Here is a 24679-nt window from a genome sequence, read left to right on the forward strand (position 1 = left end):
CTCTCTCTGGATCTGTTTGTTGTCCCTCTCTCTTTGGATCTGTTTGTTGTCCCTCCCTGTCTGGATCTGTTTGTTGTCCCTCCCTCTCTGGATCTGTTTGTTGTCCCTCTCTCTCTGGATCTGTTTGTTGTCCCTCTCTCTCTCTGGATTTGTTTGTTGTCCCTCTCTCTCTCTGGATTTGTTTGTTGTCCCTCTCTCTCTGGATCTGTGTGTTGTCCCTCTCTCTCTGGATCTGTGTGTTGTCCCTCCCTCTCTGGATCTGTTTGTTGTCCCTCTCTCTCTCTGGATCTGTTTGTTGTCCCTCTCTCTCTGGATCTGTTTGTTGTCCCTCTCTCTCTCTGGATCTGTTTGTTGTCCCTCTCTCTCTGGATCTGTTTGTTGTCCCTCCCTCTCTGGATCTGTTTGTTGTCCCTCCTTGTCTGGATCTGTTTGTTGTCCCTCCCTCTCTGGATCAGTTTGTTGTCCCTCCCTCTCTGGATCTGTTTGTTGTCCCTCTCTTTCTGGATCTGTGTGTTGTCCCTCCCTGTCTGGATATGTTTGTTGTTCCTCTCTCTCTGGATCAGTTTGTTGTCCCTCCCTGTCTGGATCTGTTTGTTGTCCCTCTCTCTCTCTGGATCTGTTTGTTGTCCCTCTTTCTCTGGATCTGTTTGTTGTCCCTCTCTCTCTGGATCTGTTTGTTGTCCCTCTCTTTGGATCTGTTTGTTGTCCCTCTCTCTCTGGATCTGTTTGTTGTCCCTCCCTCCCTCTCTGGATCTGTTTGGTGTCCCTCCCTCCCTCTCTGGATCTGTTTGTTGTCCCTCCCTCCCTCTCTGGATCTGTTTGTTGTCCCTCCCTCCCTCTCTGGATCTGTGTGTTGTCCCTCCCTCTCTGGATCTGTTTGTTGTCCCTCCCTGTCTGGATCTGTTTGTTGTCCCTCTTTGTTAGCTAGCAGTCTCAAGCTACGTCAGGAGCTAACGTTAACCAAAATGTTAGCTACAAGTAGATCTAACTGTCACTAGCTCGAGCAGCAGCAGCCCCCCCCAGGTCCTAGTGCCCGCCCGGTAAGCAGTTTAAGATGCGATGGAACGGTTGACCGAAAAAAAAGAAATCACAGAGAAAATATATTGACTGATATATTTATTTATTTAGGGGGGGCTAATGAATATTTTAGGGGGGCTAAAGCCCCACTAAAATAAGCCTAGCGACGTCCCTGCCCTGTATACTGCACTATACACTGAGTGTAGAAAACATTAGGAACACCTGCTCTTTCCATGAAATAGACTGACCAGGTGAATCCAGGTGAAAGCTATGATCCCTTATTGGTGTCACTTGTTAAATCCACTTCAATCAGTGTTGATGAAGGGGAGGAGACAGGTTAAAGAAGGATTTTTAAGCCTTGAGACAATAAAGAGATGGATTGTGTATTTGTGCCATTCAGAGGGTGAATGAGCAAGGAAAAATATTTAAGTGCCTTTGAACGGGTTATGGTAGTTGGTGCCAGGCGCACCGGTTTGAGTGTGTCAAGAAACGCTGCTGGGTTTTTACGCTCAACAGTTTCCCGGGTGTATCAAGAATGATCCACCAACCAAAAGACATACAGCCAACTTGACACAACTATGGGAAGCATTGGAGTCAACATGGGCCAGCATCCCTGTCGAACGCTTTCGACACCTTGTAAAGTCCATGCCCCGACGAATTGAGGCTGTTCTGAGGGCAAAATGAGGGGCAACTCAATATTAGGAATTTGTTCCCAATGTTTTGTACAGTTAGTGTGTAGGGTAAATGGTGCCATTTGGGAGGCAGTAAGGAAGAGGACGAGAGAGCACCACCAGTCAGTCACCTTACCTTCTCCATGTAGCATCAGATCCCTCCAAATGCCAGGTATCATGTGTGAATGCCTTCTGCATTAGCAGAGTATACTTAACATTTACAACTGGTACTGGGGAACTTCATATGAGTCTTGTGAGGCCTGTGGGCTTCCTGGAGCAAAACAACGAGGCTCTACGTGTTCGAGAGTCTCACCTTTCCACAGAGGAGTCCTATTAGTGGCCTAAACTGTTCGGACGAAACCGACAGAAGTTGGTAGATCGTGTGTACCGACGTCAGACGAGTCCCAATACGCTTGTGGGGGTAGTAGAGCAAAAGGGAGACCACCATTGTGTTCGTGAGAGTCATCTTTTGGATGTTAGGGGTAAGGGAAGGGTTAAGGAACATGCTAAGTAATTGCAAAGTAGATAGAAAGTAGTGGCAAAGTTGCTTATCAGCTCAAAAGTGTTTTTTTGTGATGAGATTTCGAAAACCTTGTGAGAAGACCCATTTTCAGGATGTCTCATGGTCTGACAAACATTGCTCTAGCTCTGTCGCCTCTCACCGCAGATGCGGAAGTGCGACATAGGCGGATGCGGTGGATTGAGACGCATCCAATGCAAAACTGATATCTCTAGTTTAAACTGACTGATTCTTCTGGGGATTTTTGTACTATGCCAATTACATTTTTGCGGGGGATCAAATCACATTTTATTTGTCACGTACGCTGAATACAACAGGGGAGACCTTTTTAATGAAATAGGTATTAGGTGAACAATAGATAAGTAAAGAAATAAAAACAACAGTAAAAAGACAGTAGCGAGGCTATATACAGTCACCGGTTAGTCGGGCTAATAGAGGTAGTATGTACTGTACATGTAGTACTGTACAGTAGCAGTAGCGTAAAAGAGGGGTTGGCCGTTGGTGGGTGGTGGGACACAATGCAGATAGTCCGGGTAGCCAATGTGCGGGGGTACCAGTTAGTCGGGCTAATAAGGTGGTATGTACATGACTGTATAGTTAAAGTGACTTTGCATATATGACAAACAGAGTAGCAGCAGTGTAAAGAGGGGTTGGGTGGCGGGACAATGCAAATAGTCCGGGTAGCCATTTGATTATTTGTTCAGGAGTCTTATGGCTTGGGGGGAAAAACTGTTGAGAAGCCTTTTGGTCCTAGACTTGCAGTAGTAGAGAGAACAGTCTGACTGGGATGGCTGGGGTCTTTGATCATTTTTAGGGCCTTCCTTTGACACCGCCTGGTGTAGAGGTCCTGGGTGGCAAGCAGCTTAGCCCCAGTGATGTACCAGGCCGTACGCACTACCCTCTGTAGTGCCTTGCGGTCGGAGGCCGAGCAGTTGCCATACCAGGCAGTGATGCAACCAGTCAGGATGCTCTCGATGTTGCAGCTGTAGAACCTTTTGAGGATCTGAGGACCCATGCCAAACCTTTTTAGTTTCCTGGAGGGGAATAGGCTTTGTCGTGCCCTCTTCACGACTGTCTTGGTGTGTTTGGACCATTCTAGTTTGTTGGTGATGTGGACACCAAGGAACTTGAAGCTCTCAACCTGCTCCACTACAGCCCCGTCGATGAGAATAGGGGCGTGCTCACCATTCCTTTTCCTGTAGTCCACAATCATCGCCTTAGTCTTGATTATGTTGAGGGATAGGTTGTTATTCTGGAACCACCTGGCCAGGCCTCTGACCTCCTCCCTATAGGCCGTCTCGTTGTTGTTGGTGATCAGGCCTACCACTGTTGTGTCGTCTGCAAACTTAATGATGGTGTTGGAGTCGTGCCTGGCCACACAGTCGTTGGTGAACAGGGAGTACAGGAGGGGACTGAACATGCACCCTTGAGGGGCTCCAGTGTTGAGGATCAGCGTGGCAGATGTGTTGCTACCTACCCTCACCACCTGGGGGCAGCCCGTCAGGAAGTCCAGGATCCAGTTGCAGAGGGAGGTGTTTAGTCCCAGGATCCTTATCTTAGTGATGAGTTTTGAGGGCACTATGGTGTTGAACGCAGAGCTATAGTCAATGAATAGCATTCTCACGTAGGTGTTAATTTTGTCCAGGTGGGAAAGGGCAGTGTGGAGTGCAATAGAGATTGCATCATCTGTGGATCTGTTTGTGCGGTATGCAAATTGGAGTGGGTCTAGGGTTTCTGGGATAATGGTGTTAATGTGAGCTATTACCAGCCTTTCAAAGCACTTCATGGCTATGGACATGAGTGCTATGGGTCTGTAGTCATATAGGCATGTTGCCTTAGTGCTCTTGGGCACAGGGACTATGGTGGTCTGCTTGAAACATGTTGGTATTACAGACTCAATCAGGGACATATTGAAAATGTCAGTGGAGACACCTGCTAGTTGGTCAGCACATGCCCGGAGCACACGTCCTGGTAATCCGTCTGGCCCCGCGGCCTTGTGAATGTTGACCTGTTGAAAGGTCTTACTCACATCGGCTACGGAGAGCGTGATCACACAGTCGTCAGGAACAGCTGATGCTCTCATGCATGCATCAGTGTTGCTTGCCTCGAAGCGAGCATAGAAGTGATTTAGCTCGTCTGGTAGGCTCGTGTCACTAGGCAGCTTGCGGCTTTGCTTCCCTTTGTAGTCTGTAATAGTTTGCAAGCCCTGTCATATAGGACGAGCGTCGGAGTCGGTGTAGTACGATTCAATCTTAGCCCTGTATCGACGCTTTGCCTGTTTGATGGTTTGTCAGAGGGCATAACAGGATTTCTTTTAAGCTTCCGGGTTAGAGTCCCGCACCTTGAAAGTGGCAGCTCTACCCTTTAGCTCAGTTTGAATGTAATCTATGGCTTCTGGTTGGGGTATGTACATACAGTGGGGCAAATAAGTATTTAGTCAGCCATCAATTGTGCAAGTTCTCCCACTTAAAAAGATGAGAGAGGCCTGTAATTTTCATCATAGGTACACGTCAACTATGACAGACAAAATGAGAAAAGAAAATCCAGAAAATCACATTGTAGGATTTTTAATGAATTTATTTGCAAATTATGGTGGAAAATAAGTATTTGGTCACCTACAAACAAGCAAGATTTCTGGCTCTCACAGACCTGTAACTTCTTCTTTAAGAGGCTCCTCTGTCCTCCACTCGTTACCTGTATTAATGGCACCTGTTTGAACTTGTTATCAGTATAAAAGACACCTGTCCACAACCTCAAACAGTCACACTCCAAACTCCACTATGGCCAAGACCAAAGAGCTGTCAAAGGACACCAGAAACAAAATTGTAGACCTGCTCCAGGCTGGGAAGACTGAATCTGCAATAGGTAAGCAGCTTGGTGTGAAGAAATCAACTGTGGGAGCAATTATTAGGAAATGGAAGACATACAAGACCACTGATAATCTCCCTCGATCTGGGGCTCCTCGCAAGATCTCACCCCGTGGGGTCAAAATGATCACAAGAACGGTGAGCAAAAATCCCAGAACCACACGGGGGGACCTAGTGAATGACCTGCAGAGAGCTGGGACCAAAGTAACAAAGCCTACCATCAGTAACACACTACGCCGCCAGGGACTCAAATCCTGCAGTGCCAGACGTGTCCCCCTGCTTAAGCCAGTACATGTCCAGGCCCGTCTGAAGTTTGCTAGAGAGCATTTGGATGATCCAGAAGAAGATTGGGAGAATGTCATATGGTCAGATGAAACCAAAATATAACTTTTTGGTAAAAACTCAACTCGTCGTGTTTGGAGGACAAAGAATGTTTCAGTTGCATCCAAAGAGCACCATACCTACTGTGAAGCATGGGGGTGGAAACATCATGCTTTGGGGCTTTGGACCAGGACGACTGATGAAAGAATGAAAGGGGCCATGTATCGTGCGATTTTGAGTGAAAACCTCCTTCCATCAGCAAGGGCATTGAAGATGAAACGTGGCTGGGTCTTTCAGCATGACAATGATCCCAAACACACCGCCCGGGCAACGAAGGAGTGGCTTCGTAAGAAGCATTTCAAGGTCCTGGAGTGGCCTAGCCAGTCTCCAGATCTCAACCCCATAGAAAATCTTTGGAGGGAGGTGAATTTCCGTGTTGCCCAGCAACAGCCCCAAAACATCACTGCTCTAGAGGAGATCTGCATGGAGGAATTGGCCAAAATACCAGCAACAGTGTGTGAAAACCTTGTGAAGACTTACAGAAAACGTTTGACCTCTGTCATTGCCAACAAAGGGTATATAACAAAGTATTGAGATAAACTTTTGTTATTAACCAAATACTTATTTTCCACCATAATTTGCAAATAAATAAATTAAAAATCCTACAATATGATTTTCTGTATTTTTTTTCCACATTTTGTCTGTCATAGTTGAAGTGTACCTATGATGAAAATTACAGGCCTCTCATCTTTTTAAGTGGGAGAACTTGCACAATTGGTGGCTGACTAAATACTTTTTTGCCCCACTGTACAGTCACTGTGGGGACGACATCCTCGAAGAACTTATTGATAAAGCCAGTGACTGATGTGATGTACTCCTCAATGCCATCGGAAAAATCCCGGAACATGTTCCAGTCTGTGCTAGCAAAACAGTCCTGTAGTTTGGCATCTGCTTCATCTGACCACTTTTTTATAGACCGAGTCACTGGTGTCTCCTGCTTTAATTTTTGCTTGTAAGCAGGAATCAGGAGGATATAATTGTGGTCAGATTTACCAAATGGAGGGCGAGGGAGAGCTTTGTACGCGTTTCTGTGTGTGGAGTAAAGGTGGTCTAGAATGTTTTTCCCTCTGGTTGCACATTTGACATGTTGATAGAAATGAGGTAAAACTGATTTAAGTTTCCCTGCATTAAAATCCCTGACCACTAGGAGTGCCGCCTCTGGGTGAGCAGTTTCCTGTTTGCTTATTTCCTCATACAGCTGACTGAGAGCAGTCTTAGTGCCAGCATCTGTCTGTGGTGGTAAATAAACAGCCACGAGAAGTATGGATGAAAACACTCTTGGAAAATAGTGTGGTCTATAGTTTATCATAAGATACTCTACTTCAGGCGAGCAAAATCTAGAGACTTCCTTAGATGTTGTGCACCAGCTGTTTACAAATATGCACAGACCGCCCCCTCTCGTCTTACCGGAGTGTGCTGTTCCATCTTGCCGGTGCAGCGTATATCCCGCTAGCTGAATATCCATGTCATCATTCAGCCACGATTCCCTGAAACATAAGACGTTACAGTTTCGGATGTCCCCTTGGTAGGATATTTTTGATCGTACCTCGTCTAAGTTATTGTCCAATGATTGCACGTTGGCAAGTAATATTGAGGGTAACGGCAGCTTTCCCACTCGCCGTCTGCGGATCATTACGAGGCACCCGCTCTGTACCTCTGCACCCGTGTCTCTTTCTCTTGCCAATGACGGGGATGTCGGCCTTGTCGGGTGTTCGAAGTACATCCTGTGCGTCCTGCTTGTTGAAGAAAATATCTTTGTCTAATCCGAGGTGAGTGATCGCTGTCCTGATATCCAGAAGCTCTTTTTTTGCCGTAAGATACGGTGGCAAAAACATTATGTACAAAATAAGTTACAAATAACACCAAAAACAACACAATTGGTTAGGCGCCCGTAAAACTGCTGCCATTTCTTCCGATGCCATTTTTCACTGCTGGACATAGAGCGATCCAGGCTACTCTTCCTCCTTAGGGGCTCAGCTGATTGGATCGGATCGCTTGGAGTGTAGTCTGTCAGTATTAACAACGTACATTTACATTTACATTTAAGTCATTTAGCAGACGCTCTTATCCAGAGCGACTTACAAATTGGAAAGTTCATACATATTCATCCTGGTCCCCCCGTGGGAATTGAACCCTGGTCCCCCCGTGGGAATTGAACCCACAACCCTGACGTTGCAAGCGCCATGCTCTACCAACTGAGCCACACGGGACCAAACGTAGCTTCAGATAATTTCGTATTATTCTGTACGTAATCAGAGACACTCCATTTAGTGTGACATCTTACATTTGGTATTAATTTGTGGATGTCCATCATCCATTTGGTATTACAACGTATGATATGTTACGAATTCCAATTTGTTGTGAACAATGTTAGCTAGGTGGCTAGATTGCTAACGCTAATGTTATCTAGCTGGTTAATGTTAACTAGGCTAGGCGTTAAAGTTAGGGTGAAGGTTAAAGTTAGGTTAAAGGGTAAAGGTTATGGGAAGGGTTAGCAAAAGTGGTTAAGGTTAGGGGTAGGGGAAGGGTTAGCCAATATGCTAAGTTATTGAAAAATAGTTAAAAAGTAGTAAGTAGTTGCAAAGTTGCTAATTAGCTAAAATTATAACGTTTTTCGTGATGAGATTCGAACACGCAACCTTTCGGTTGCTAGATGTTCTCATTATATGCCTACCCATCCACCCCGACCACCCACCCACCCTCCCTCCCTCCCTCCCTCCCTCCCTCCCCCCTTTAATTTTTGCCTTAACAGGTAACTTCAGGATATTGGCAAATGAGGCCCTTTATCTACTTCCCCAGAGTCAGATGAACTCATGGATACCAGTTTTATGTCTGTGTGCAGTTTGAAGGAAATTGCTAGAATGCTAGTAGGTAACCCATAAATGTCCAGTCATTGTGCTAACACTAGTTAGCATTGGCTCACAAAACTACCTCTAACTTTCTTCATACTTGACATAGATACATAGAAATGGTATCCATGAGTTCATCTGCCTCTGGGGAAGTAGATAAACGGGGCTCATTGCCAAAATCCCGAAGTATCCCATCAACACGGACACAGAGGGTGCCTACAACTTACTAATCAGCCATGGTGGTGCTGCAGTGCTACTAAGTGTGAACTCAGCTGTGGTGCATACTGTATGTGTTAGAACATCCCCGGGAGGTTGATGTAACATTGTATTAACAACGGCATGGGAACGTTGTGCCATGATCAGAGGAGCTACACTTCGCTCCATCTGGCTCTCTCTCTCTTTCTCTCTGTCTCTTCCTCCCTCACTCTCTCCTCACTGCTCCCAGCTCACTCCAAGATCAAAGCCTGTCCTTGTCTTTGTGACTATGACAATAGAGTATATTAAAGGAATTCTCCCCCAGCACCTTAGGAAATAAAGTTACTGCAGGTCAGTGTATCTGTGAGGAACGCTCGAATCAAAGTCTACAATGTGGTTACACAATGCACCTCACTGTGAAAATTTGTCATACAGTACCAGTCAAAAGTTCTAGAACACCTACTCATTCAAGGGTTTTTCTTTATTTGTACTATTTTCTACATTGTAGAATATTAGTGAAGACATCAAAACTATGAAATAACACATATGGAATCATGCAGTAACCCCAAAAAAGTGTTAAACAAATATATTTTAGATTCTCCAAATAGCCACCCTTTGCCTTGACAGCTTTGCACTCTTGGCATTCTCTCAACCAGCTTCATTCCTGTGGTGGTGGTCCTCATGAGAGCCAGCATCATCATAGCACTGGATGGTTTTTGTGACTGCACTTGAAGCAACTTTCAAAGTTCTTGAAATGTTCTGCATTGACTGACCTTCATGTCTTAAAGTAATGGACTGTCGTTTCTCTTTTCTTATTGGAGCTGTTCTTGCCATAATATGGACTTGGTCTTTTAATTGAAATGCATTCCAGGTGACTACCTCATGAAGCTGGTTGAGAAAATGCCAAGAGTTTGCAAAGCTGTCATCAAGGCACAGGGTGGCTATTTTAAGAATCTCAAATATAAAATATATTTGGATTTGTTTAACACTTTTTTGGTTACGACATGATTCCATCTGTGTTATTTCGTAGTTTGGATGTCTTCACTATTATTTTACAATGTAGAAAAGAGTAAAAAATTAAGAAAAACCCTTGAATGAGTAGGTGCTCTAAAACCTTTGACCGGTAGTGTAGTTATAAATAGTTTCCTTTGTGATATATTACAGTTGCTATATGGATTATATGATATGGATTGAGGCGTTGAGTTTTTCCAAGTATGAAAATGCATAGGCCATAGAAATAGAATTACACTGAAAATACCATGTCAGGCATATTACATGTAAGGCTGTGGTCTCAGGGGCTTTACCCGTTCTAGTAATTATATTTCTATTGGCTAGACCAACCTTGTTCCTAAATTGTTGAAGAGGATTCCTTCATCACAAGGGAAATTATCAGTGGGCTATAAATATGACAAGCTTACAAAAAAGTTCTTAAAACGTCTGCAGTTAGTCATGACCTGAGATGCACAGGCAATCAGGGTTGGCGTCAATTCGAATTGAAGGCAGTCAATTCAGGAAGTAAACTCAAATTACAATTTTTAACCTTTATTTAACTAGGCAAGTCAGTTAAGAACAAATTCTTATTTTCAATGACGGCCTACCTCAGACGACACTGGGCCAATTGTGCGCTGCCCTATGGGACTCCCAATCATGACCGGCTGTGATGCAGCCTGGATTCAAACCAGGTACTGCAGTGACACCTCTTGCACTGAGATGCAGTGCCTCAGACATCTGCGCCACTCGGGATGGAGCAGAAAAGGGCATTTATTTTCAATGACTTCTCAATCAACTGAAGGGTGGGTAGAAGACATGTATTTGAAAAATCTATACATTTCATTTAAATCACTTCCTGACTGCCTTCAATTTGAATTGACCCCAAACCTGCAGGAAATGTAATAATGATGGAGACCCGGCCGGAGGGATTTGTAAATCAAGTGGTGGTGTCTGATAGTTTGTGAAGGGCCTGTAGAGAGATGGGGATTTGACTGACTCACACAGACACAACGACACATCCATTCCCAGACTGTCTAATGTATCTTCACGTCCCTCAAACCCTCAGATATAATCTGTCAACAGGAGCAGAAGGAAAAAATTTGAACAGGTGCAAATCAACTTAAAACAACTGCCTGTTTTTTCACTTCTATGTTGTGGACTTGTTTATATACAGTCCTAGCACTCGTGTGATGTTTACGTAGTGGGACAACAGCAGTTGGCTTAAATGGCTAATGGATTTACATTGACTGGGCTGGTTTCAGTATGGGGTATCATACGCCAGCCACCCAATGCATAGACTGTTCTCTCTGCTACCGCACAGCAATCGGTACCGGAGCGCCAAGTCCAGGTCCAAAAGGCACCTAGACAGCTTCTACCCCTACCCATAAGACTGCTGAACAGTTCATCAAATGGCTACCCAGACTACACTCTTAGACAAAATGTGAAATCTAGAACCTAAAAGGGATCTTTGGCTGCCCCCATAGGAGAACCCTTTGAACAACCCTTTTTGGTTCCAAATAGAACCCATTCCACAGAGGGAATGGAACCCAAAAGAGTTCTACCTGAAACCAAAAATGGTTCTACCTGGAACCAGCATCGTCCGGGTTTGGCCGGGGTAGGCCATCATTGTAAATAAGAGTTTGTTCTTAACTGACTTGCCTAGTTAAATGAAGGTTATATAAAAAAATATATATAATAAATCAAATAAAACCAAAAAGGGTTCTCCTATGGGGACAGCCGAAGAACCCTTTTGGAACCCTTTTTCTAAGAGTGTATTTGCATTGACCCCCTTTTTATTTGCAGTGATTCTATTGCACCCTCACTGGACTCTACCCAACCACTCACACATACGACACTGACACTCCAGCACACCCACACTACATACGCTCACACACAAAACACACACACATGCATATTGACACCACACATGCACACACAGTAAGAATTTCCTGGTAAGGTTGTATTCACCTGTTGTATTCAGTGCATGTGACAAATAACATTTGATTTGACACACACAAACACACAATGGTTCTACTAAGCCATATGAAATTGTTTTAAGAAGATCATACCAGGGATCATTTAGCTATTTGGTTTTGAATTTTGAGACCCTTTACCTACAATTTTTTTTTATTAAAACATTATTTGATAAAAAAAAAAAATTGGCCTTACTACTATTAGCCCATACAAACGCATTGCATAGCAGATTCACTACATCGAACAACAGATAGTCTAAATCATGTTTTTTTCTGAAGTGTCTGTCCTATATCTGAGACCCCCCTTATTTTTGGCACTAAACAGTCTCAGGGGGACCTTTAGATGAGTCTTGTGAGGCCTGTGAGCGTCCTAGAGCAGAAACCGACATGTACGCGTTTGTGAGAGTCTCCCATTTCCACAGAGGGGTCATATTAGTCTGTAGCCCAAACTGTTCAGATGCTACAGACAGATGTTGGCAGAACGGCTGTACCGACTTCAGACAAGTCCCAAAACGCTTGTGGGGGTCGTAGAGCAAAACGGAAAACACAAAAGTATTCGTGAAAGTCTTATCTTTCCATAGAGGGCCGAACCGTTCGGACACTACAGACGATTTTGTGAGAAGACCAATTTTCGGGATGTCTCATGGTCTGACAAACACCGCTATAGCTCTGTCACCTTTCACCGCATATGCAGTAGTGCGACATTGACGGGTGCGGTGGATTGAGATGCATCCAATGCAAAAAAAAAACAGATATCTCTAGCCTAAACTGACAGATTGTTATGAGGATTTTTGTATTATGCTAATTTGACGTTTGCGGGGCCGCAGAAATTGACTCTAGGGGTTAAAGAGTGGAGACCCTTGTGTCAGCTGAATTACAGTTGACACACACTGAACATTTTGCATAGACATTTCTGACATCCTTTACGACTGCTCAGTAAAAGGCTTTTGGAGAGTTTATTTGCAAGCAGACACTATCCCCAGCACTGGCTATTCTTGTCTGACAGAGGACATCAAGCAACTCCAGAGAGCCCTGTTAGACAGCTATCCAGCTATCCGCAGACCTGCAACAAATCCAGTTTCCACCTCCCCTGTTGCCACAACAGTCAGACTGCATCAAGGCCCGAAAAACACGGCATAAATAAGTGAACAGGAAGGGAGGCAGACAGCGAGTGTCCATCTCAATACATTACTAATGTGTCTCTTCAACTTTAGATGGGCTTCTATATTCAGATGCTGAACGTGCTTGTGTACTCTGAAGTCGACCGCCTGGTCTGGGAGAGACGGTGTGTGTGTGTGTGTGTGTGTGTGTGCAGTCTTGTTCTTCTATCCTCGTGGGGACCTGAATTCCCCAAATGTCCCCATAAGGATACTGAAACAAGGAAAGTTCTCCCTCGTGTAGGCATTTACTACATCCCCATTGAGGACAAAGTCTATTTTAAGCTTAGGGGTTAAGGTTACGGTTAGAATTAGGGTTAGAATTAGGGTTAGGGGTAGGATTAAGGTTAGGGTTAAGGTTAGGGGTTGGGAAAAATAGGATTTTGCATGGAAATTTTTGGTCCCCACGAGGATAGAAGAGACTGCTCTTCTGTGTCATGGAGGCTCCCCGCACTGCCAAAGCTGACTCTCTCTTCTTTGTTCTCATCCTCAGAGATCTGTTCGCTACCTTCGACACTGTGAACCATCAGATCCTCCTCTCCACCTTCTCAGGGTTGGGCGTCTCAGGCTCTGCACACTCTTGGATTGCATCCTACCTGTTAGGCCGCTCCTACCAGGTGACGTTGAGAGGATCTGTGTCTGCACCACATACACTCACTACTGTTGTCCCCCAGGGCTCAGTTCTAGGCCCTCTCCTATTTTCTCTATACACCAAGTCACTCGGCTCCATCATATCCTCACATGGCCTCTCCTATCATTGCTATGAGGATGACACGCAATTACTTTTCTCCTTCCCCCCTTCTGACACCCAGGTGGTGAAATGTATCTCAGCGTGCCTGGCAGATATCTCAACTTGGATGTCGGCCCACCACATCAAGTTCAACCTCGACAAGATGGAACATCTCTTCCTTCCGGGGAAGGCCTGCCCGCACAAAGACCTCTCCATCATGGTTGACAACTCCAGTGTCGCCCTCCCGCTCCTGCAGGTTCATGCTCTAAAACATCCGTAGAGTACGACCCTACCTCACACAGGAAGCGGCAAAGGTCCTAATCCTGGCACTTGTCCTCTCCTGTAACTCGGTGTTGGCTGGGCTCCCCGCTTGTGCCATCAAACCCCTGCAACTTATCTAGAACGCTGCAGCCCGCCTGGTTTTCAACCTTCCCAAATTCTTTCATGTCACCCCGCTCCTCCTCACACTCCACTGGCTTCCATTGAAGCTCGCATCCACCACAAGACATTGGTGCTTACCTACAGAACGTCAAGAATAACTGCCCTTCCCTACCTTCAGGCTATGATCAAACCCTACACCAACTCCAGAGTGGTGCGGTTGTCTAAGGCACTGCATCTCAGTGCTAGACGCGGCACTGCAGACCCTGGTTCGATCCCGGGCTGTATCATAATCAGCTGTGATCGGGAGTCCCATAGGGCGGCACACAATAGGCCTAGCATTGCCTGGGTTAAGGGATGCTTTGGCCGGGGGACGCCGTCATTGTAAAATAAGAATTTGTTCTTAACTTGCCTAGTTAAAAATGTTAAAAACCTGAGCACTCTGTTCTGCCAACTCAGGTCTCTTGCCTCCCCCGCAAACAGATGGGATGGAGTATCGCTGCAGAATGCTGTGGGAGCCATGCTGGTTAAGTGTGCTTTGAATTCTAAATAAATCCCCGACAGTATCACCAGCAAAGCACCATCACACCTGCTTCATGGTGGCAACCACACATGCTGAGATCATCCGTTCACCTACTCTGCGTCTCTCAAAGACACGGTGGTTGGAACCAAAAATCTCACATTTGAACTCATCAGACCAAAAGGACAGACTTCCACCGGTCTTTCTTGGCCCAGCAAGACTCTTTTTATTGGTGTCCTTTCGTGGTTTCTTTTGCAGCAATTCAGCGATGAGGGCCTGACTCAGTCTCCTCTGAACAGTTGATGTTGAACTCTGAAGCATTTATTTGGGATGCAATCTGAGGTACCGTTAACTCTCAACTTATCCTTTGCAGCAGAGGTAACTCTCCTGTGGCGGTCCTCATGAAAGCCAGTATCATTGTAGCGCTTGATGGTTTTTGTGACTGCACTTGAAGAAACTTAATTCATAATTGTCTGTATTTACCAACCTTCCTGTCTTAAAGTAATGATAGACTGGGTCGTTGTTTACTTGAGCTGTTCTTGCCATAGTATGGACTCCTATATACGATCACAACTGACTGGCTCAAACGCATTACCACATTAACTTAACAAAGCACAATTGAAATGCCTTCCAGGTGACTATCTCATGACGCTGGTTCAGAGAATGCCAAGAGTGTCAAGCTGTCATCAAGGCAAAGGGTGGCTACTTTGAAGAATCTCAAATATATTTTGATTTGTTTAACACTTTTTTTGCGTACATGATTCCATGTGTTACTGCATAGTTTGTCTATTTTACCGTGTAGAAAATAAGGAAAGCCCTTGAAGGACTAGGTGTCCAAGCATTTGACTGCTACTGCACGTTTTAGAGCAAATGCATTTTCTATGCCTGTGATGTGGTTGTCCTACCGAGCTATCTTAAGATGAATGCACTGTGTTAATTGACAAGTGTGTGTGTGTGTGTATCCCTCCGACATTGGTTCGTTCGAGTAGCGGGTTGACTTAGTCGACGTACTGATTGAAAACAACCAAGCACTTTCCCACTGAGTACACAGTCTCACTGCTCCACTTTACACATGGACAGGCCAGCCAACATTTTGTAGGTGCATAATTAATCATGCAGTTCCTTTACAGCTGCTACGTGATCCTTAAGAACCATTAACAAATTACCATCTTGGAGTTTCTCCTGAGTATGCAGTCGTCCTCATATCTGTATCCACAGTATTTAATGTGGGCAGAACATGCACTTCCAGCCCTATATCTATTATTTGGGGGGCAGCATCATACAGTAGTAGCCTATAGCTTACACACTATAGTTCTGATATGAAATAATATCTAATCTCATTGCAACTCCCCTCCAAGTCTCCGACCACTACCTTGTATCCTTTTCCCTCTCGCTCTCATCCAACACTTCCCACACTGCCCCTACTCGGATGGTATCGCGCCGTCCCAACCTTCGCTCTCTCTCCCCCGCTACTCTCTCCTCTTCCATCCTATCATCTCTTCCCTCTGCTCAAACCTTCTCCAACCTATCTCCTGATTCTGCCTCCTCAACCCTCCTCTCCTCCCTTTCTGCATCCTTTAACTCTCTATGTCCCCTATCCTCCAGGCCGGCTCGGTCCTCCCCTCCTGCTCCGTGGCTCGACGACTCATTGCGAGCTCACAGAACAGGGCTCCGGGCAGCCGAGCGGAAATGGAGGAAAACTCGCCTCCCTGCGGACCTGGCATCCTTTCACTCCCTCCTCTCTACCTTCTCCTCTTCTGTCTCTGCTGTTAAAGCCAATTTCTACCACTCTAAATTCCAAGCATCTGCCTCTAACCCTAGGAAGCTCTTTGCCACCTTCTCCTCCCTCCTGAATCCTCCTCCCCCTCCTCCCCCCTCCTCCCTCTCTGCTGATGACTTCGTCAACCATTTTGAAAAGAAGGTCGATGACATCCGATCCTCGTTTGCTAAGTCAAACGACACCGCTGGTTCTGCTCACACTGCCCTACCCTGTGCTTTGACCTCTTTCTCCCCTCTCTCTCCAGATGAAATCTCGCGTCTTGTGACGGCCGGCCGCCCAACAACCTGCCCGCTTGACCCTATCCCCTCCTCTCTTCTCCAGACCATTTCCGGAGACCTTCTCCCTTACCTCATCTCGCTCATCAACTCATCCTTGACCGCTGGCTACGTCCCTTCCGTCTTCAAGAGAGCGAGAGTTGCACCCCTTCTGAAAAAACCTACACTCGATCCCTCCGATGTCAACAACTACAGACCAGTATCCCTTCTTTCTTTTCTCTCCAAAACTCTTGAACGTGCCGTCCTTGGCCAGCTCTCCTGCTATCTCTCTCAGAATGACCTTCTTGATCCAAATCAGTCAGGTTTCAAGACTAGTCATTCAACTGAGACTGCTCTTCTCTGTGTCACGGAGGCGCTCCGCACTGCTAAAGCTAACTCTCTCTCCTCTGCTCTCATCCTTCTAGACCTATCGGCTGCCTTTGATACTGTGAACCATCAGATCCTCCTCTCCACCCTCTCCGAGCTGGGCATCTCCGGCGCGGCCCACGCTTGGATTGCGTCCTACCTGACAGGTCGCTCCTACCAGGTGGCGTGGCGAGAATCTGTCTCCGCACCACGTGCTCTCACCACTGGTGTCCCCCAGGGCTCTGTTCTAGGCCCTCTCCTATTCTCACTATACACCAAGTCACTTGGCTCTGTCATATCCTCACATGGTCTCTCCTATCATTGCTATGCAGACGACACACAATTAATCTTCTCCTTTCCCCCCTCTGATAACCAGGTGGTGAATCGCATCTCTGCATGTCTGGCAGACATATCAGTGTGGATGACGGATCACCACCTCAAGCTGAACCTCGGCAAGACGGAGCTGCTCTTCCTCCCGGGGAAGGACTGCCCGTTCCATGATCTCGCCATCACGGTTGACAACTCCATTGTGTCCTCCTCCCAGAGTGCTAAGAACCTTGGCGTGATCCTGGACAACACCCTGTCGTTCTCAACTAACATCAAGGCGGTGACCCGTTCCTGTAGGTTCATGCTCTACAACATTCGCAGAGTACGACCCTGCCTCACGCAGGAAGCGGCGCAGGTCCTAATCCAGGCACTTGTCATCTCCCGTCTGGATTACTGCAACTCGCTGTTGGCTGGGCTCCCTGCCTGTGCCATTAAACCCCTACAACTCATTCAGAACGCCGCAGCCCGTCTGGTGTTCAACTTTCCCAAGTTCTCTCACGTCACCCCGCTCCTCCGCTCTCTCCACTGGCTTCCAGTTGAAGCTCGCATCCGCTACAAGACCATGGTGCTTGCCTACGGAGCTGTGAGGGGAACGGCACCTCCGTACCTTCAGGCTCTGATCAGGCCCTACACCCAAACAAGGGCACTGCGTTCATCCACCTCTGGCCTGCTCGCCTCCCTACCTCTGAGGAAGTACAGTTCCCGCTCAGCCCAGTCAAAACTGTTCGCTGCTCTGGCACCCCAATGGTGGAACAAACTCCCTCACGACGCCAGGTCAGCGGAGTCAATCACCACCTTCCGGAGACACCTGAAACCCCACCTCTTTAAGGAATACCTAGGATAGGATAAAGTAATCCTTCTAACCCCCCCCCCCCTTAAAAGAGTTAGATGCACTATTGTAAAGTGGTTGTTCCACTGGATATCATAAGGTGAATGCACCAATTTGTAAGTCGCTCTGGATAAGAGCGTCTGCTAAATGACTTAAATGTAATGTAAATGTAATGAAATAAAGCACTGCCCCAGGAGTTTGGCATTGTAATTCTTAGCAAGGACTATCCAACCTCAAAATCGGCTCCACTTCCGTCATGTAAAATTATCGGGTATTGGACCTACGTTCAAAGATATAGGTAATAGCTGTATCGTTTAAGATTTAAGGTTTAAGCCCAAAACAAACACGTGTGCATATATATAACACAGGGATGTAACCCAAACAAAAGAGCGAGGTGTAAACCTCTAAATAATATACAGGATGAGACCCGTAATAACACGTAGCACGAAAACCGATACAACAGAGCACAGGTACTCACAAGACCAACGGACATGGGACAAGGACAATGGGGAACAGAGGGCACATATATACACGTACTAATCAAGGGGAATGGGAACCAGGTGTGCGGAATGAGACCAGATTCATTTCACATTTCCACAAACTTCAAAGTGTTTCCTTTGAAATGGTATCAAGAATATGCATGTCCTTGCTTCAGGTCCTGAGCTACAGGCAGTTCGATTTGGGGAAATCGCTTTAGGCTAACATTTTTAAAAAGGGTTCGATCCTAAAGAAGAAATTGGGGCTGGGCGATATATCGTCTGTTAAGGTATACCGGTATGGATCCACATACCGCTATGGATTTTTACAATACCGCCTATAAAGGTTTGTAAAACAGTGCTAAATAAATGAACAGTTCTACAAATTGGACTACTACAATGTTGTTGTCGTTTGAAGGACAAATGGAAAACCCCGATTAAAACCATTTAGAATTTATCCATTTGTCATCGGTCATGCACTACTCATAAAACATATTTAGAACTTTTATTATTCAGAAATACCGCAATACTGTAAAAAATAATACAAATGACATGATAATTTCGCCATATCGCCCAGCACTAAAGGAAATACTCTTTACTGTAATGTACTTTACTGTAATGTAGGGTTTAGTCAGTGTCATATCCGTATTCCTTACAGGAACTGCTTGGAGATGGGACCTGTAAGGAAGTCATAAAAACACTGATTGCAATGCTCAAGACTCAAGAGGATGTATGAACAGCAAGGGGGACTGATATTTCATTGTGGAACATGGACACAACGGATCTCTGAAGTGCATACAGAATATGGCACTTTACATCCAATGGAGCTATGGCTCCTCCATTTTCATCAAAACCCTTCCACATGTTTAGATTCATGGTATATCCAGCAAACATATTTCCGGGTTCTTGTGTGTGGACATTGATATTTCCCAAATGTGCTTGATCAGTTACACCAAATATTTTAAATCTACTGTTGGCAATCCAGGAATGTTCTTCAACTTGATCCCTTGTATGCAGAACAATATGTGTGGTTTGTATGAATCTAGTGTGGGAAATATTAGAGCTATACTGAGTGAATAAAACATTACGAACACCTTCCTAATATTGAGTTGCACCACCCCCCTAAATTTAACCTGTCTCCTCCCTTTCGTCTACAAATGATTTGTCACAAGCGCCGATTACAACAGGTGTGGACCTTACTGTGAAATGCTTACTTACACTGATTGAAGTGGATTTAACAAGTGACATAGACTGACCAGGTGAATCCAAAATGAAAGCTACGTCATGGAAAGATCAGGTGTTAATGTTGTTTTGTACAATAAGTGCATATGAGCTGCATGGCTACGTCATTGTCATAATTACATTTCTGTTTGACTGAACCTTTGCGCCTTTGGAATGAGAACGGGCTCAGCTACATGTCTGGGCGGCCTACATAGTTCCGTGTGAGGGTTTCCATTTTAAGAATTTGTTGACTTTGTATCTTTATTGACCTTTTAGTTCAGTATTTGCACTGTCTCTATGCACACTCACAGGGCCCTACACACACACACACACACACACACACACACACACACACACACACACACACACACACACACACACACACACACACACACACACACACACACACACACACACACACACACACACACACACACACACACACACACACACACACACACACACACTCCAACACACACTGAAACACTCACTCCATCATCTGCTCACTCGCACATAATATGCACATACATTTACACTGACTCGACACACCCACTCACATGTAAGCTGCTGCTACTCTGTTAATCTTATACACTGTTGCCTAGTCACCTTACCCCTATACATATCTACCTCCATCACTCCAGTAATACATTGTTATTGATTATTGCCTTGTTCGGCTTTGAGTTTGCAAGGAAGGCATTTCACTGTGCTTGTGCATGTGACATGAAAAACGTGAAACTTGAATGTCGCATTGAAACTGGAACGTTCCAACACACACACTTGTCTGATACCATCTGTAGTGAGAGACTGAGAACAACCATCGTTTGACTGATTCAGGTGTGTACGCGCATGAATGTGCACAGGGGTTTGCAAAGCCGTTTTAGTGACCTAAATGTTTTAGAATCAGTCTTGTGTAACTTTGTATTATTTTGAAATCGACGCCGTTTGTAGTACTCTCAAAATAACATAGACGTACCTTTGTTATTGCAATTATGTCATCTACTTGAATGCAAGAGAGAACCACCCAATGACTGTGTATGAATGGACAAAGCCATCGATCACATGACACCATTCATTCCTATGTAAAGACTCAATAGGGCATTTGAAGCAAAGATTTTATTTGATATTGACAAGATAGTTGAGTGACAACTCTAACACTGAAAATAGACGTCCTCGAAGACGGAAGGCAGTCGGGAGGAGGCGAGATCGGCTGGGACCCTTGTAGCCACTGAGAGAGCAGATACATGTGTGAACAACAGGCACAACTTCAATTTAACATTGTTTTTTTCTCAAAGTTTGTCGAAATGCCACATGCCTCCACTTATATCAGTGCATCAGTAACAACCTAACCATTATGAAACTTCTATTTGATCAAATAAGCCTCACATAGCAAATGAGAAATCTTTTTTTTTGACACTCCACAAAAAAAGGGGTTCATGGGGTTATTTTTGTGGACAGATGTTGGGTTGAAGCAAAAAAAGTTGGTTAAGATGGCATCTCATGGATACATAACATGAGCAGTTTGAGTTGCTCCAGAAAGTGACATTGCGGGCTAGCTCAGTGCTGCCCCCTCTCATTGAGCATCTCAAGCCGCGACCAAGACACCCCACTCTCTGTTTTTTCCCCAAGTTTCTGTTGTGGCTCAAGCTAAGTTAGTGAACTAAGTAAACCAGACCCAGCTGCTATTGCATTGGTGTCTAAGTAGACCGGAACTTACCTTTCTTTTCTCAATGGTTAACGGCCTGAGTGAACTATCTGCCGTAGTGGAGAGGGTCAAAAGCTTCTAGTTCCTCGGCTTGTACATTACTGACTGTCACGCCCTGGCCTTAGTTATCTTTGTTTTCCTTACTATTTTAGTTAGGTCAGGGTGTGACATGTGGGAAGTATGTGTTTTTGGATTGTCTAGGGTTTTTTGGTATGTTTATGGGGCAGTGTTCAGTCTAGGTGTATGAATGTCTATGGTTGCCTAGATTGGTTCTCAATTAGAGACAGCTGTCTATCGTTGTCTCTGATTGGGAGCCATATTTAGGCAACCATAGTCATTAGGTAGTTTGTGGGTGATTTGTCTATGTCTATGTTGCATGTTAGCACTTAGTTTGTTTAGCTTCACGTTCGTCGGTTTATTGTTTTGATTAGTTTGTATAGTTTTCGTCTTCGTCTGATAATAAAGAAGATGTAGTCATTTCACGCTGCGCCTTGGTCCTCTTCTCTTCCACGTTACGACGATCGTGACAACTGACGACCTGAAACGGTCCCTTCGGACAGTGTGGCGAAGAAGATGAAACTGCGCCTCTTCAACCTCAGGAGGCTGAAGAAATGTGTCTTGACCCTCACAAACTTTGACAGATGCACCATTGAGAGCATCCTGTTGGGCTGTATCACCACCTAGTATGGAAAAACTCCAGGACTCTCCAGAGGGTGGAACACTCCCTACCCTCCAGGATATCTACAGCACCCGGTGTCACATGAAGGCCAAGAAGACCATCAAGGACCTCAGCCACCTGAGCCACGGCCTGTTCACCCTCCTACCTTCTAGAAGGAGGAGACAGTACAGGTGCATCAACACTAGGGCCGAGAGACTGATTAAAAGCTTCTATCTCCAGGCCATCAGACTGTTAAACAGTCACCACTGTCCAGCCTCCGCCCAGTACCCTGCCCTGAACCTTAGTCACCTTTACTAGCCGGCTACCACCAGGTACTCTACCCTGCACCTTAGAAACCTCTTTGCCCTGTGTACACAGTCATTGAACACTGGTCACTTTAATAATGTTTACATACTGTTTTACACACTTTATTTGTATATACTGTATCTCGGACTCTGACATTGCTCGTTCTGATATTTCTTTTTTTTTTTTTTTTTACTTTTTGGATTATGTGCGTATTGTTTTGTATTCTGGATTGTTTTGTATACTGTCTATACACACCATCATATATGGTGTGTTTATAGTATATATACCCGACTGGGGTACTGCAGGCTTCCATTAGCAACTAAACATACATCTGGTATATCCCACTAACGGGGGGATCCTGTTTTCTGCAAACAAGGCCTGCATGACAGAGGGCAGTCATTCTCCACTGGAACCACCTTGCCTTTACTCATAGGCCTGGCCAGTAGGTAGTATCTGTGGACTAGACGAGTGTCTTTTGTAAACTGCTGTGTGTATCTGTGAACGATAGGGGGCAGCAGAGTCATAGCTATGTGGTTGTTCTTCATGATAACTCAGAAATTGGCATTATACTCAACAGCAGTTACACAGAATTACCCATGACACAAACTGCCTGGGGTTTCAGATCTTTCTCTGTATGTACTTATTGATATTGTAATCTTGCATTTTGAAGTACATTGTTTTTGGAAGGGACCTTATTCAACCACATGGTCACATGCTGAGTACATTATCTCGATCTAACAATTAGAACTATGAAGTAAATTGGAATGTTAAAACTGACCAAAATACGCACCTTGTAGCTACATATTCCCATGTTCAATGTGCTTGATAACAAGGCAGACAAAGTTTCTATAGCTAGTCTGGTAATATTTGCTATCAGATAGCTATCTAATGTTAGCTATCATAGCAACATGCTTTATGCAGTAGTTCAGGGTTAGACTTCATCTGGGTCAGACTTCATCTGGGTCCAGGATCCCTGTCCACGGTGAAACAGAGAGCTCTATTGGTGTCTATCTGTGCAAGGTATCATGCAGAGAAGCATTTCAAATTCTTGAATTTGTAAACACTTATTGTAATTACTTATGTGTATCTATAGGCTTTGAAATATTAATCATGTTAATAATTTGGGCACTTTATTTTACAGCACAGAAATACCCAGATATTTACTTCGAAATGACTTGGTAAAGTGCTATTTACACAACATCTTTGAGATTCAGAATTACAGGGTACCAGGGTACCAAAACAAAGTACCACTGCTACCACAGTTTGTACATAGATACTAATATACATTATTGGTCACACTTTACAATAAGGTACCCATAAGACAGTTATAGGGGGTGGGGGTAACTGACCAATCTTTTTATTTTGCAGTTGTAAAATACTTTACTTGCAATAACTACTCTATAATAAACTACTCTTATTAACCCCTACAGACCCTGGTGCCAATCCTGCAGGGTTGAGAATGGCTGCTTCATGGTCTACGACCGCAACAACTACATGGGAAACCAGTACTTCATAAGGAGGGGCGACTACCCCGACTACATGCGCAACTTTGGAATGAGTGATTGCATCAAGTCCTGTCACATGATCCCCATGGTAGTTTGAAAATATTTCAGCTTAAAATAGTCATATCTTTTCACTTGAAAGTAAAACGTATTTGAATGGTTATACTCTCATATTAAACACTTGTATATATAATTGATCTGATCAGTGAAACCTGTACTCTTATCCTAACAGCACAGAGGAAACTACAGGATGAGGATCTACGAGAGAGAGAACTTTGGAGGTCAGATGCACGAGATGATGGACGACTGTGACTCCATCATGGATCGCTACCGCATGTCCGACTGCCAGTCCTGCAACGTGATGGAAGGCCACTGGCTGATGTACGAGCAGAACCACTTCAGAGGCAGGATGAGGTACATGAGGCCTGGAGAGTGCAAGAACTTCAGCAGCGGCATGGGAATGGGAGGCATGAGAGGTATGAGGTTCATGAGCATGAGGCGTATCATGGACTCCTGGTACTAAATATTGCTTGATGTACCGTTAGCAAGAAAAGCCATTGAATAAAATGATTCACAAACCCATTTAATGTGTGTCTTTTTATGTGTGACAAATGAACCGTCTGATTTCTTGTTCACACACCTGCACCACTTGCCATATAGCTGAGACCAATTATGCTAACATGAACAATATCTAGTGGTTCATTGATAATATGTCTAGTTGAACTTAAAATACTTTTGGGTAACACTTTATTTGACTTCATCATAACACATTTATAACTTTTTCTCTAGAAATATACATGTACAAGATTTCTATAATCAAATCAGGATTTTACCAGGAACATGAAAGGCCACATGGTTGGCCCCTCTTTGAGAAACAAAAAGCCCTGAAAATGTTTTGTCTAGCAATGATCAACAACCAATTTGATAAAGCTTGAAGATTTTGGAAAATGATAACGGGCAAATGCTGCACAATCCAGGTGTGGAAAGCTCTTCGAGACTTCTCGAGAAAG

The 24679-nt window shown here is 44.8% G+C and overlaps 1 protein-coding gene across 1 annotated transcript; it reads left to right on the forward strand.

Moving 5' to 3' along the window:
* The first annotated feature begins 21888 nt into the window (after positions 1 to 21888).
* On the forward strand, positions 21889 to 24192 carry LOC129861408 (gamma-crystallin M2-like). Its single transcript, XM_055932804.1, has 3 exons — positions 21889 to 22052; positions 23598 to 23760; positions 23902 to 24192. The coding sequence occupies exons 1-3, from the start codon at positions 21889 to 21891 to the stop codon at positions 24190 to 24192; spliced, it is 618 nt and encodes a 205-aa protein (XP_055788779.1).
* The last annotated feature ends 487 nt before the right edge of the window (positions 24193 to 24679 follow it).

The sequence above is a fragment of the Salvelinus fontinalis genome, chromosome 8, assembly GCF_029448725.1.
Source record: "Salvelinus fontinalis isolate EN_2023a chromosome 8, ASM2944872v1, whole genome shotgun sequence".
In the NCBI taxonomy this organism is placed as follows: domain Eukaryota; kingdom Metazoa; phylum Chordata; class Actinopteri; order Salmoniformes; family Salmonidae; genus Salvelinus; species Salvelinus fontinalis.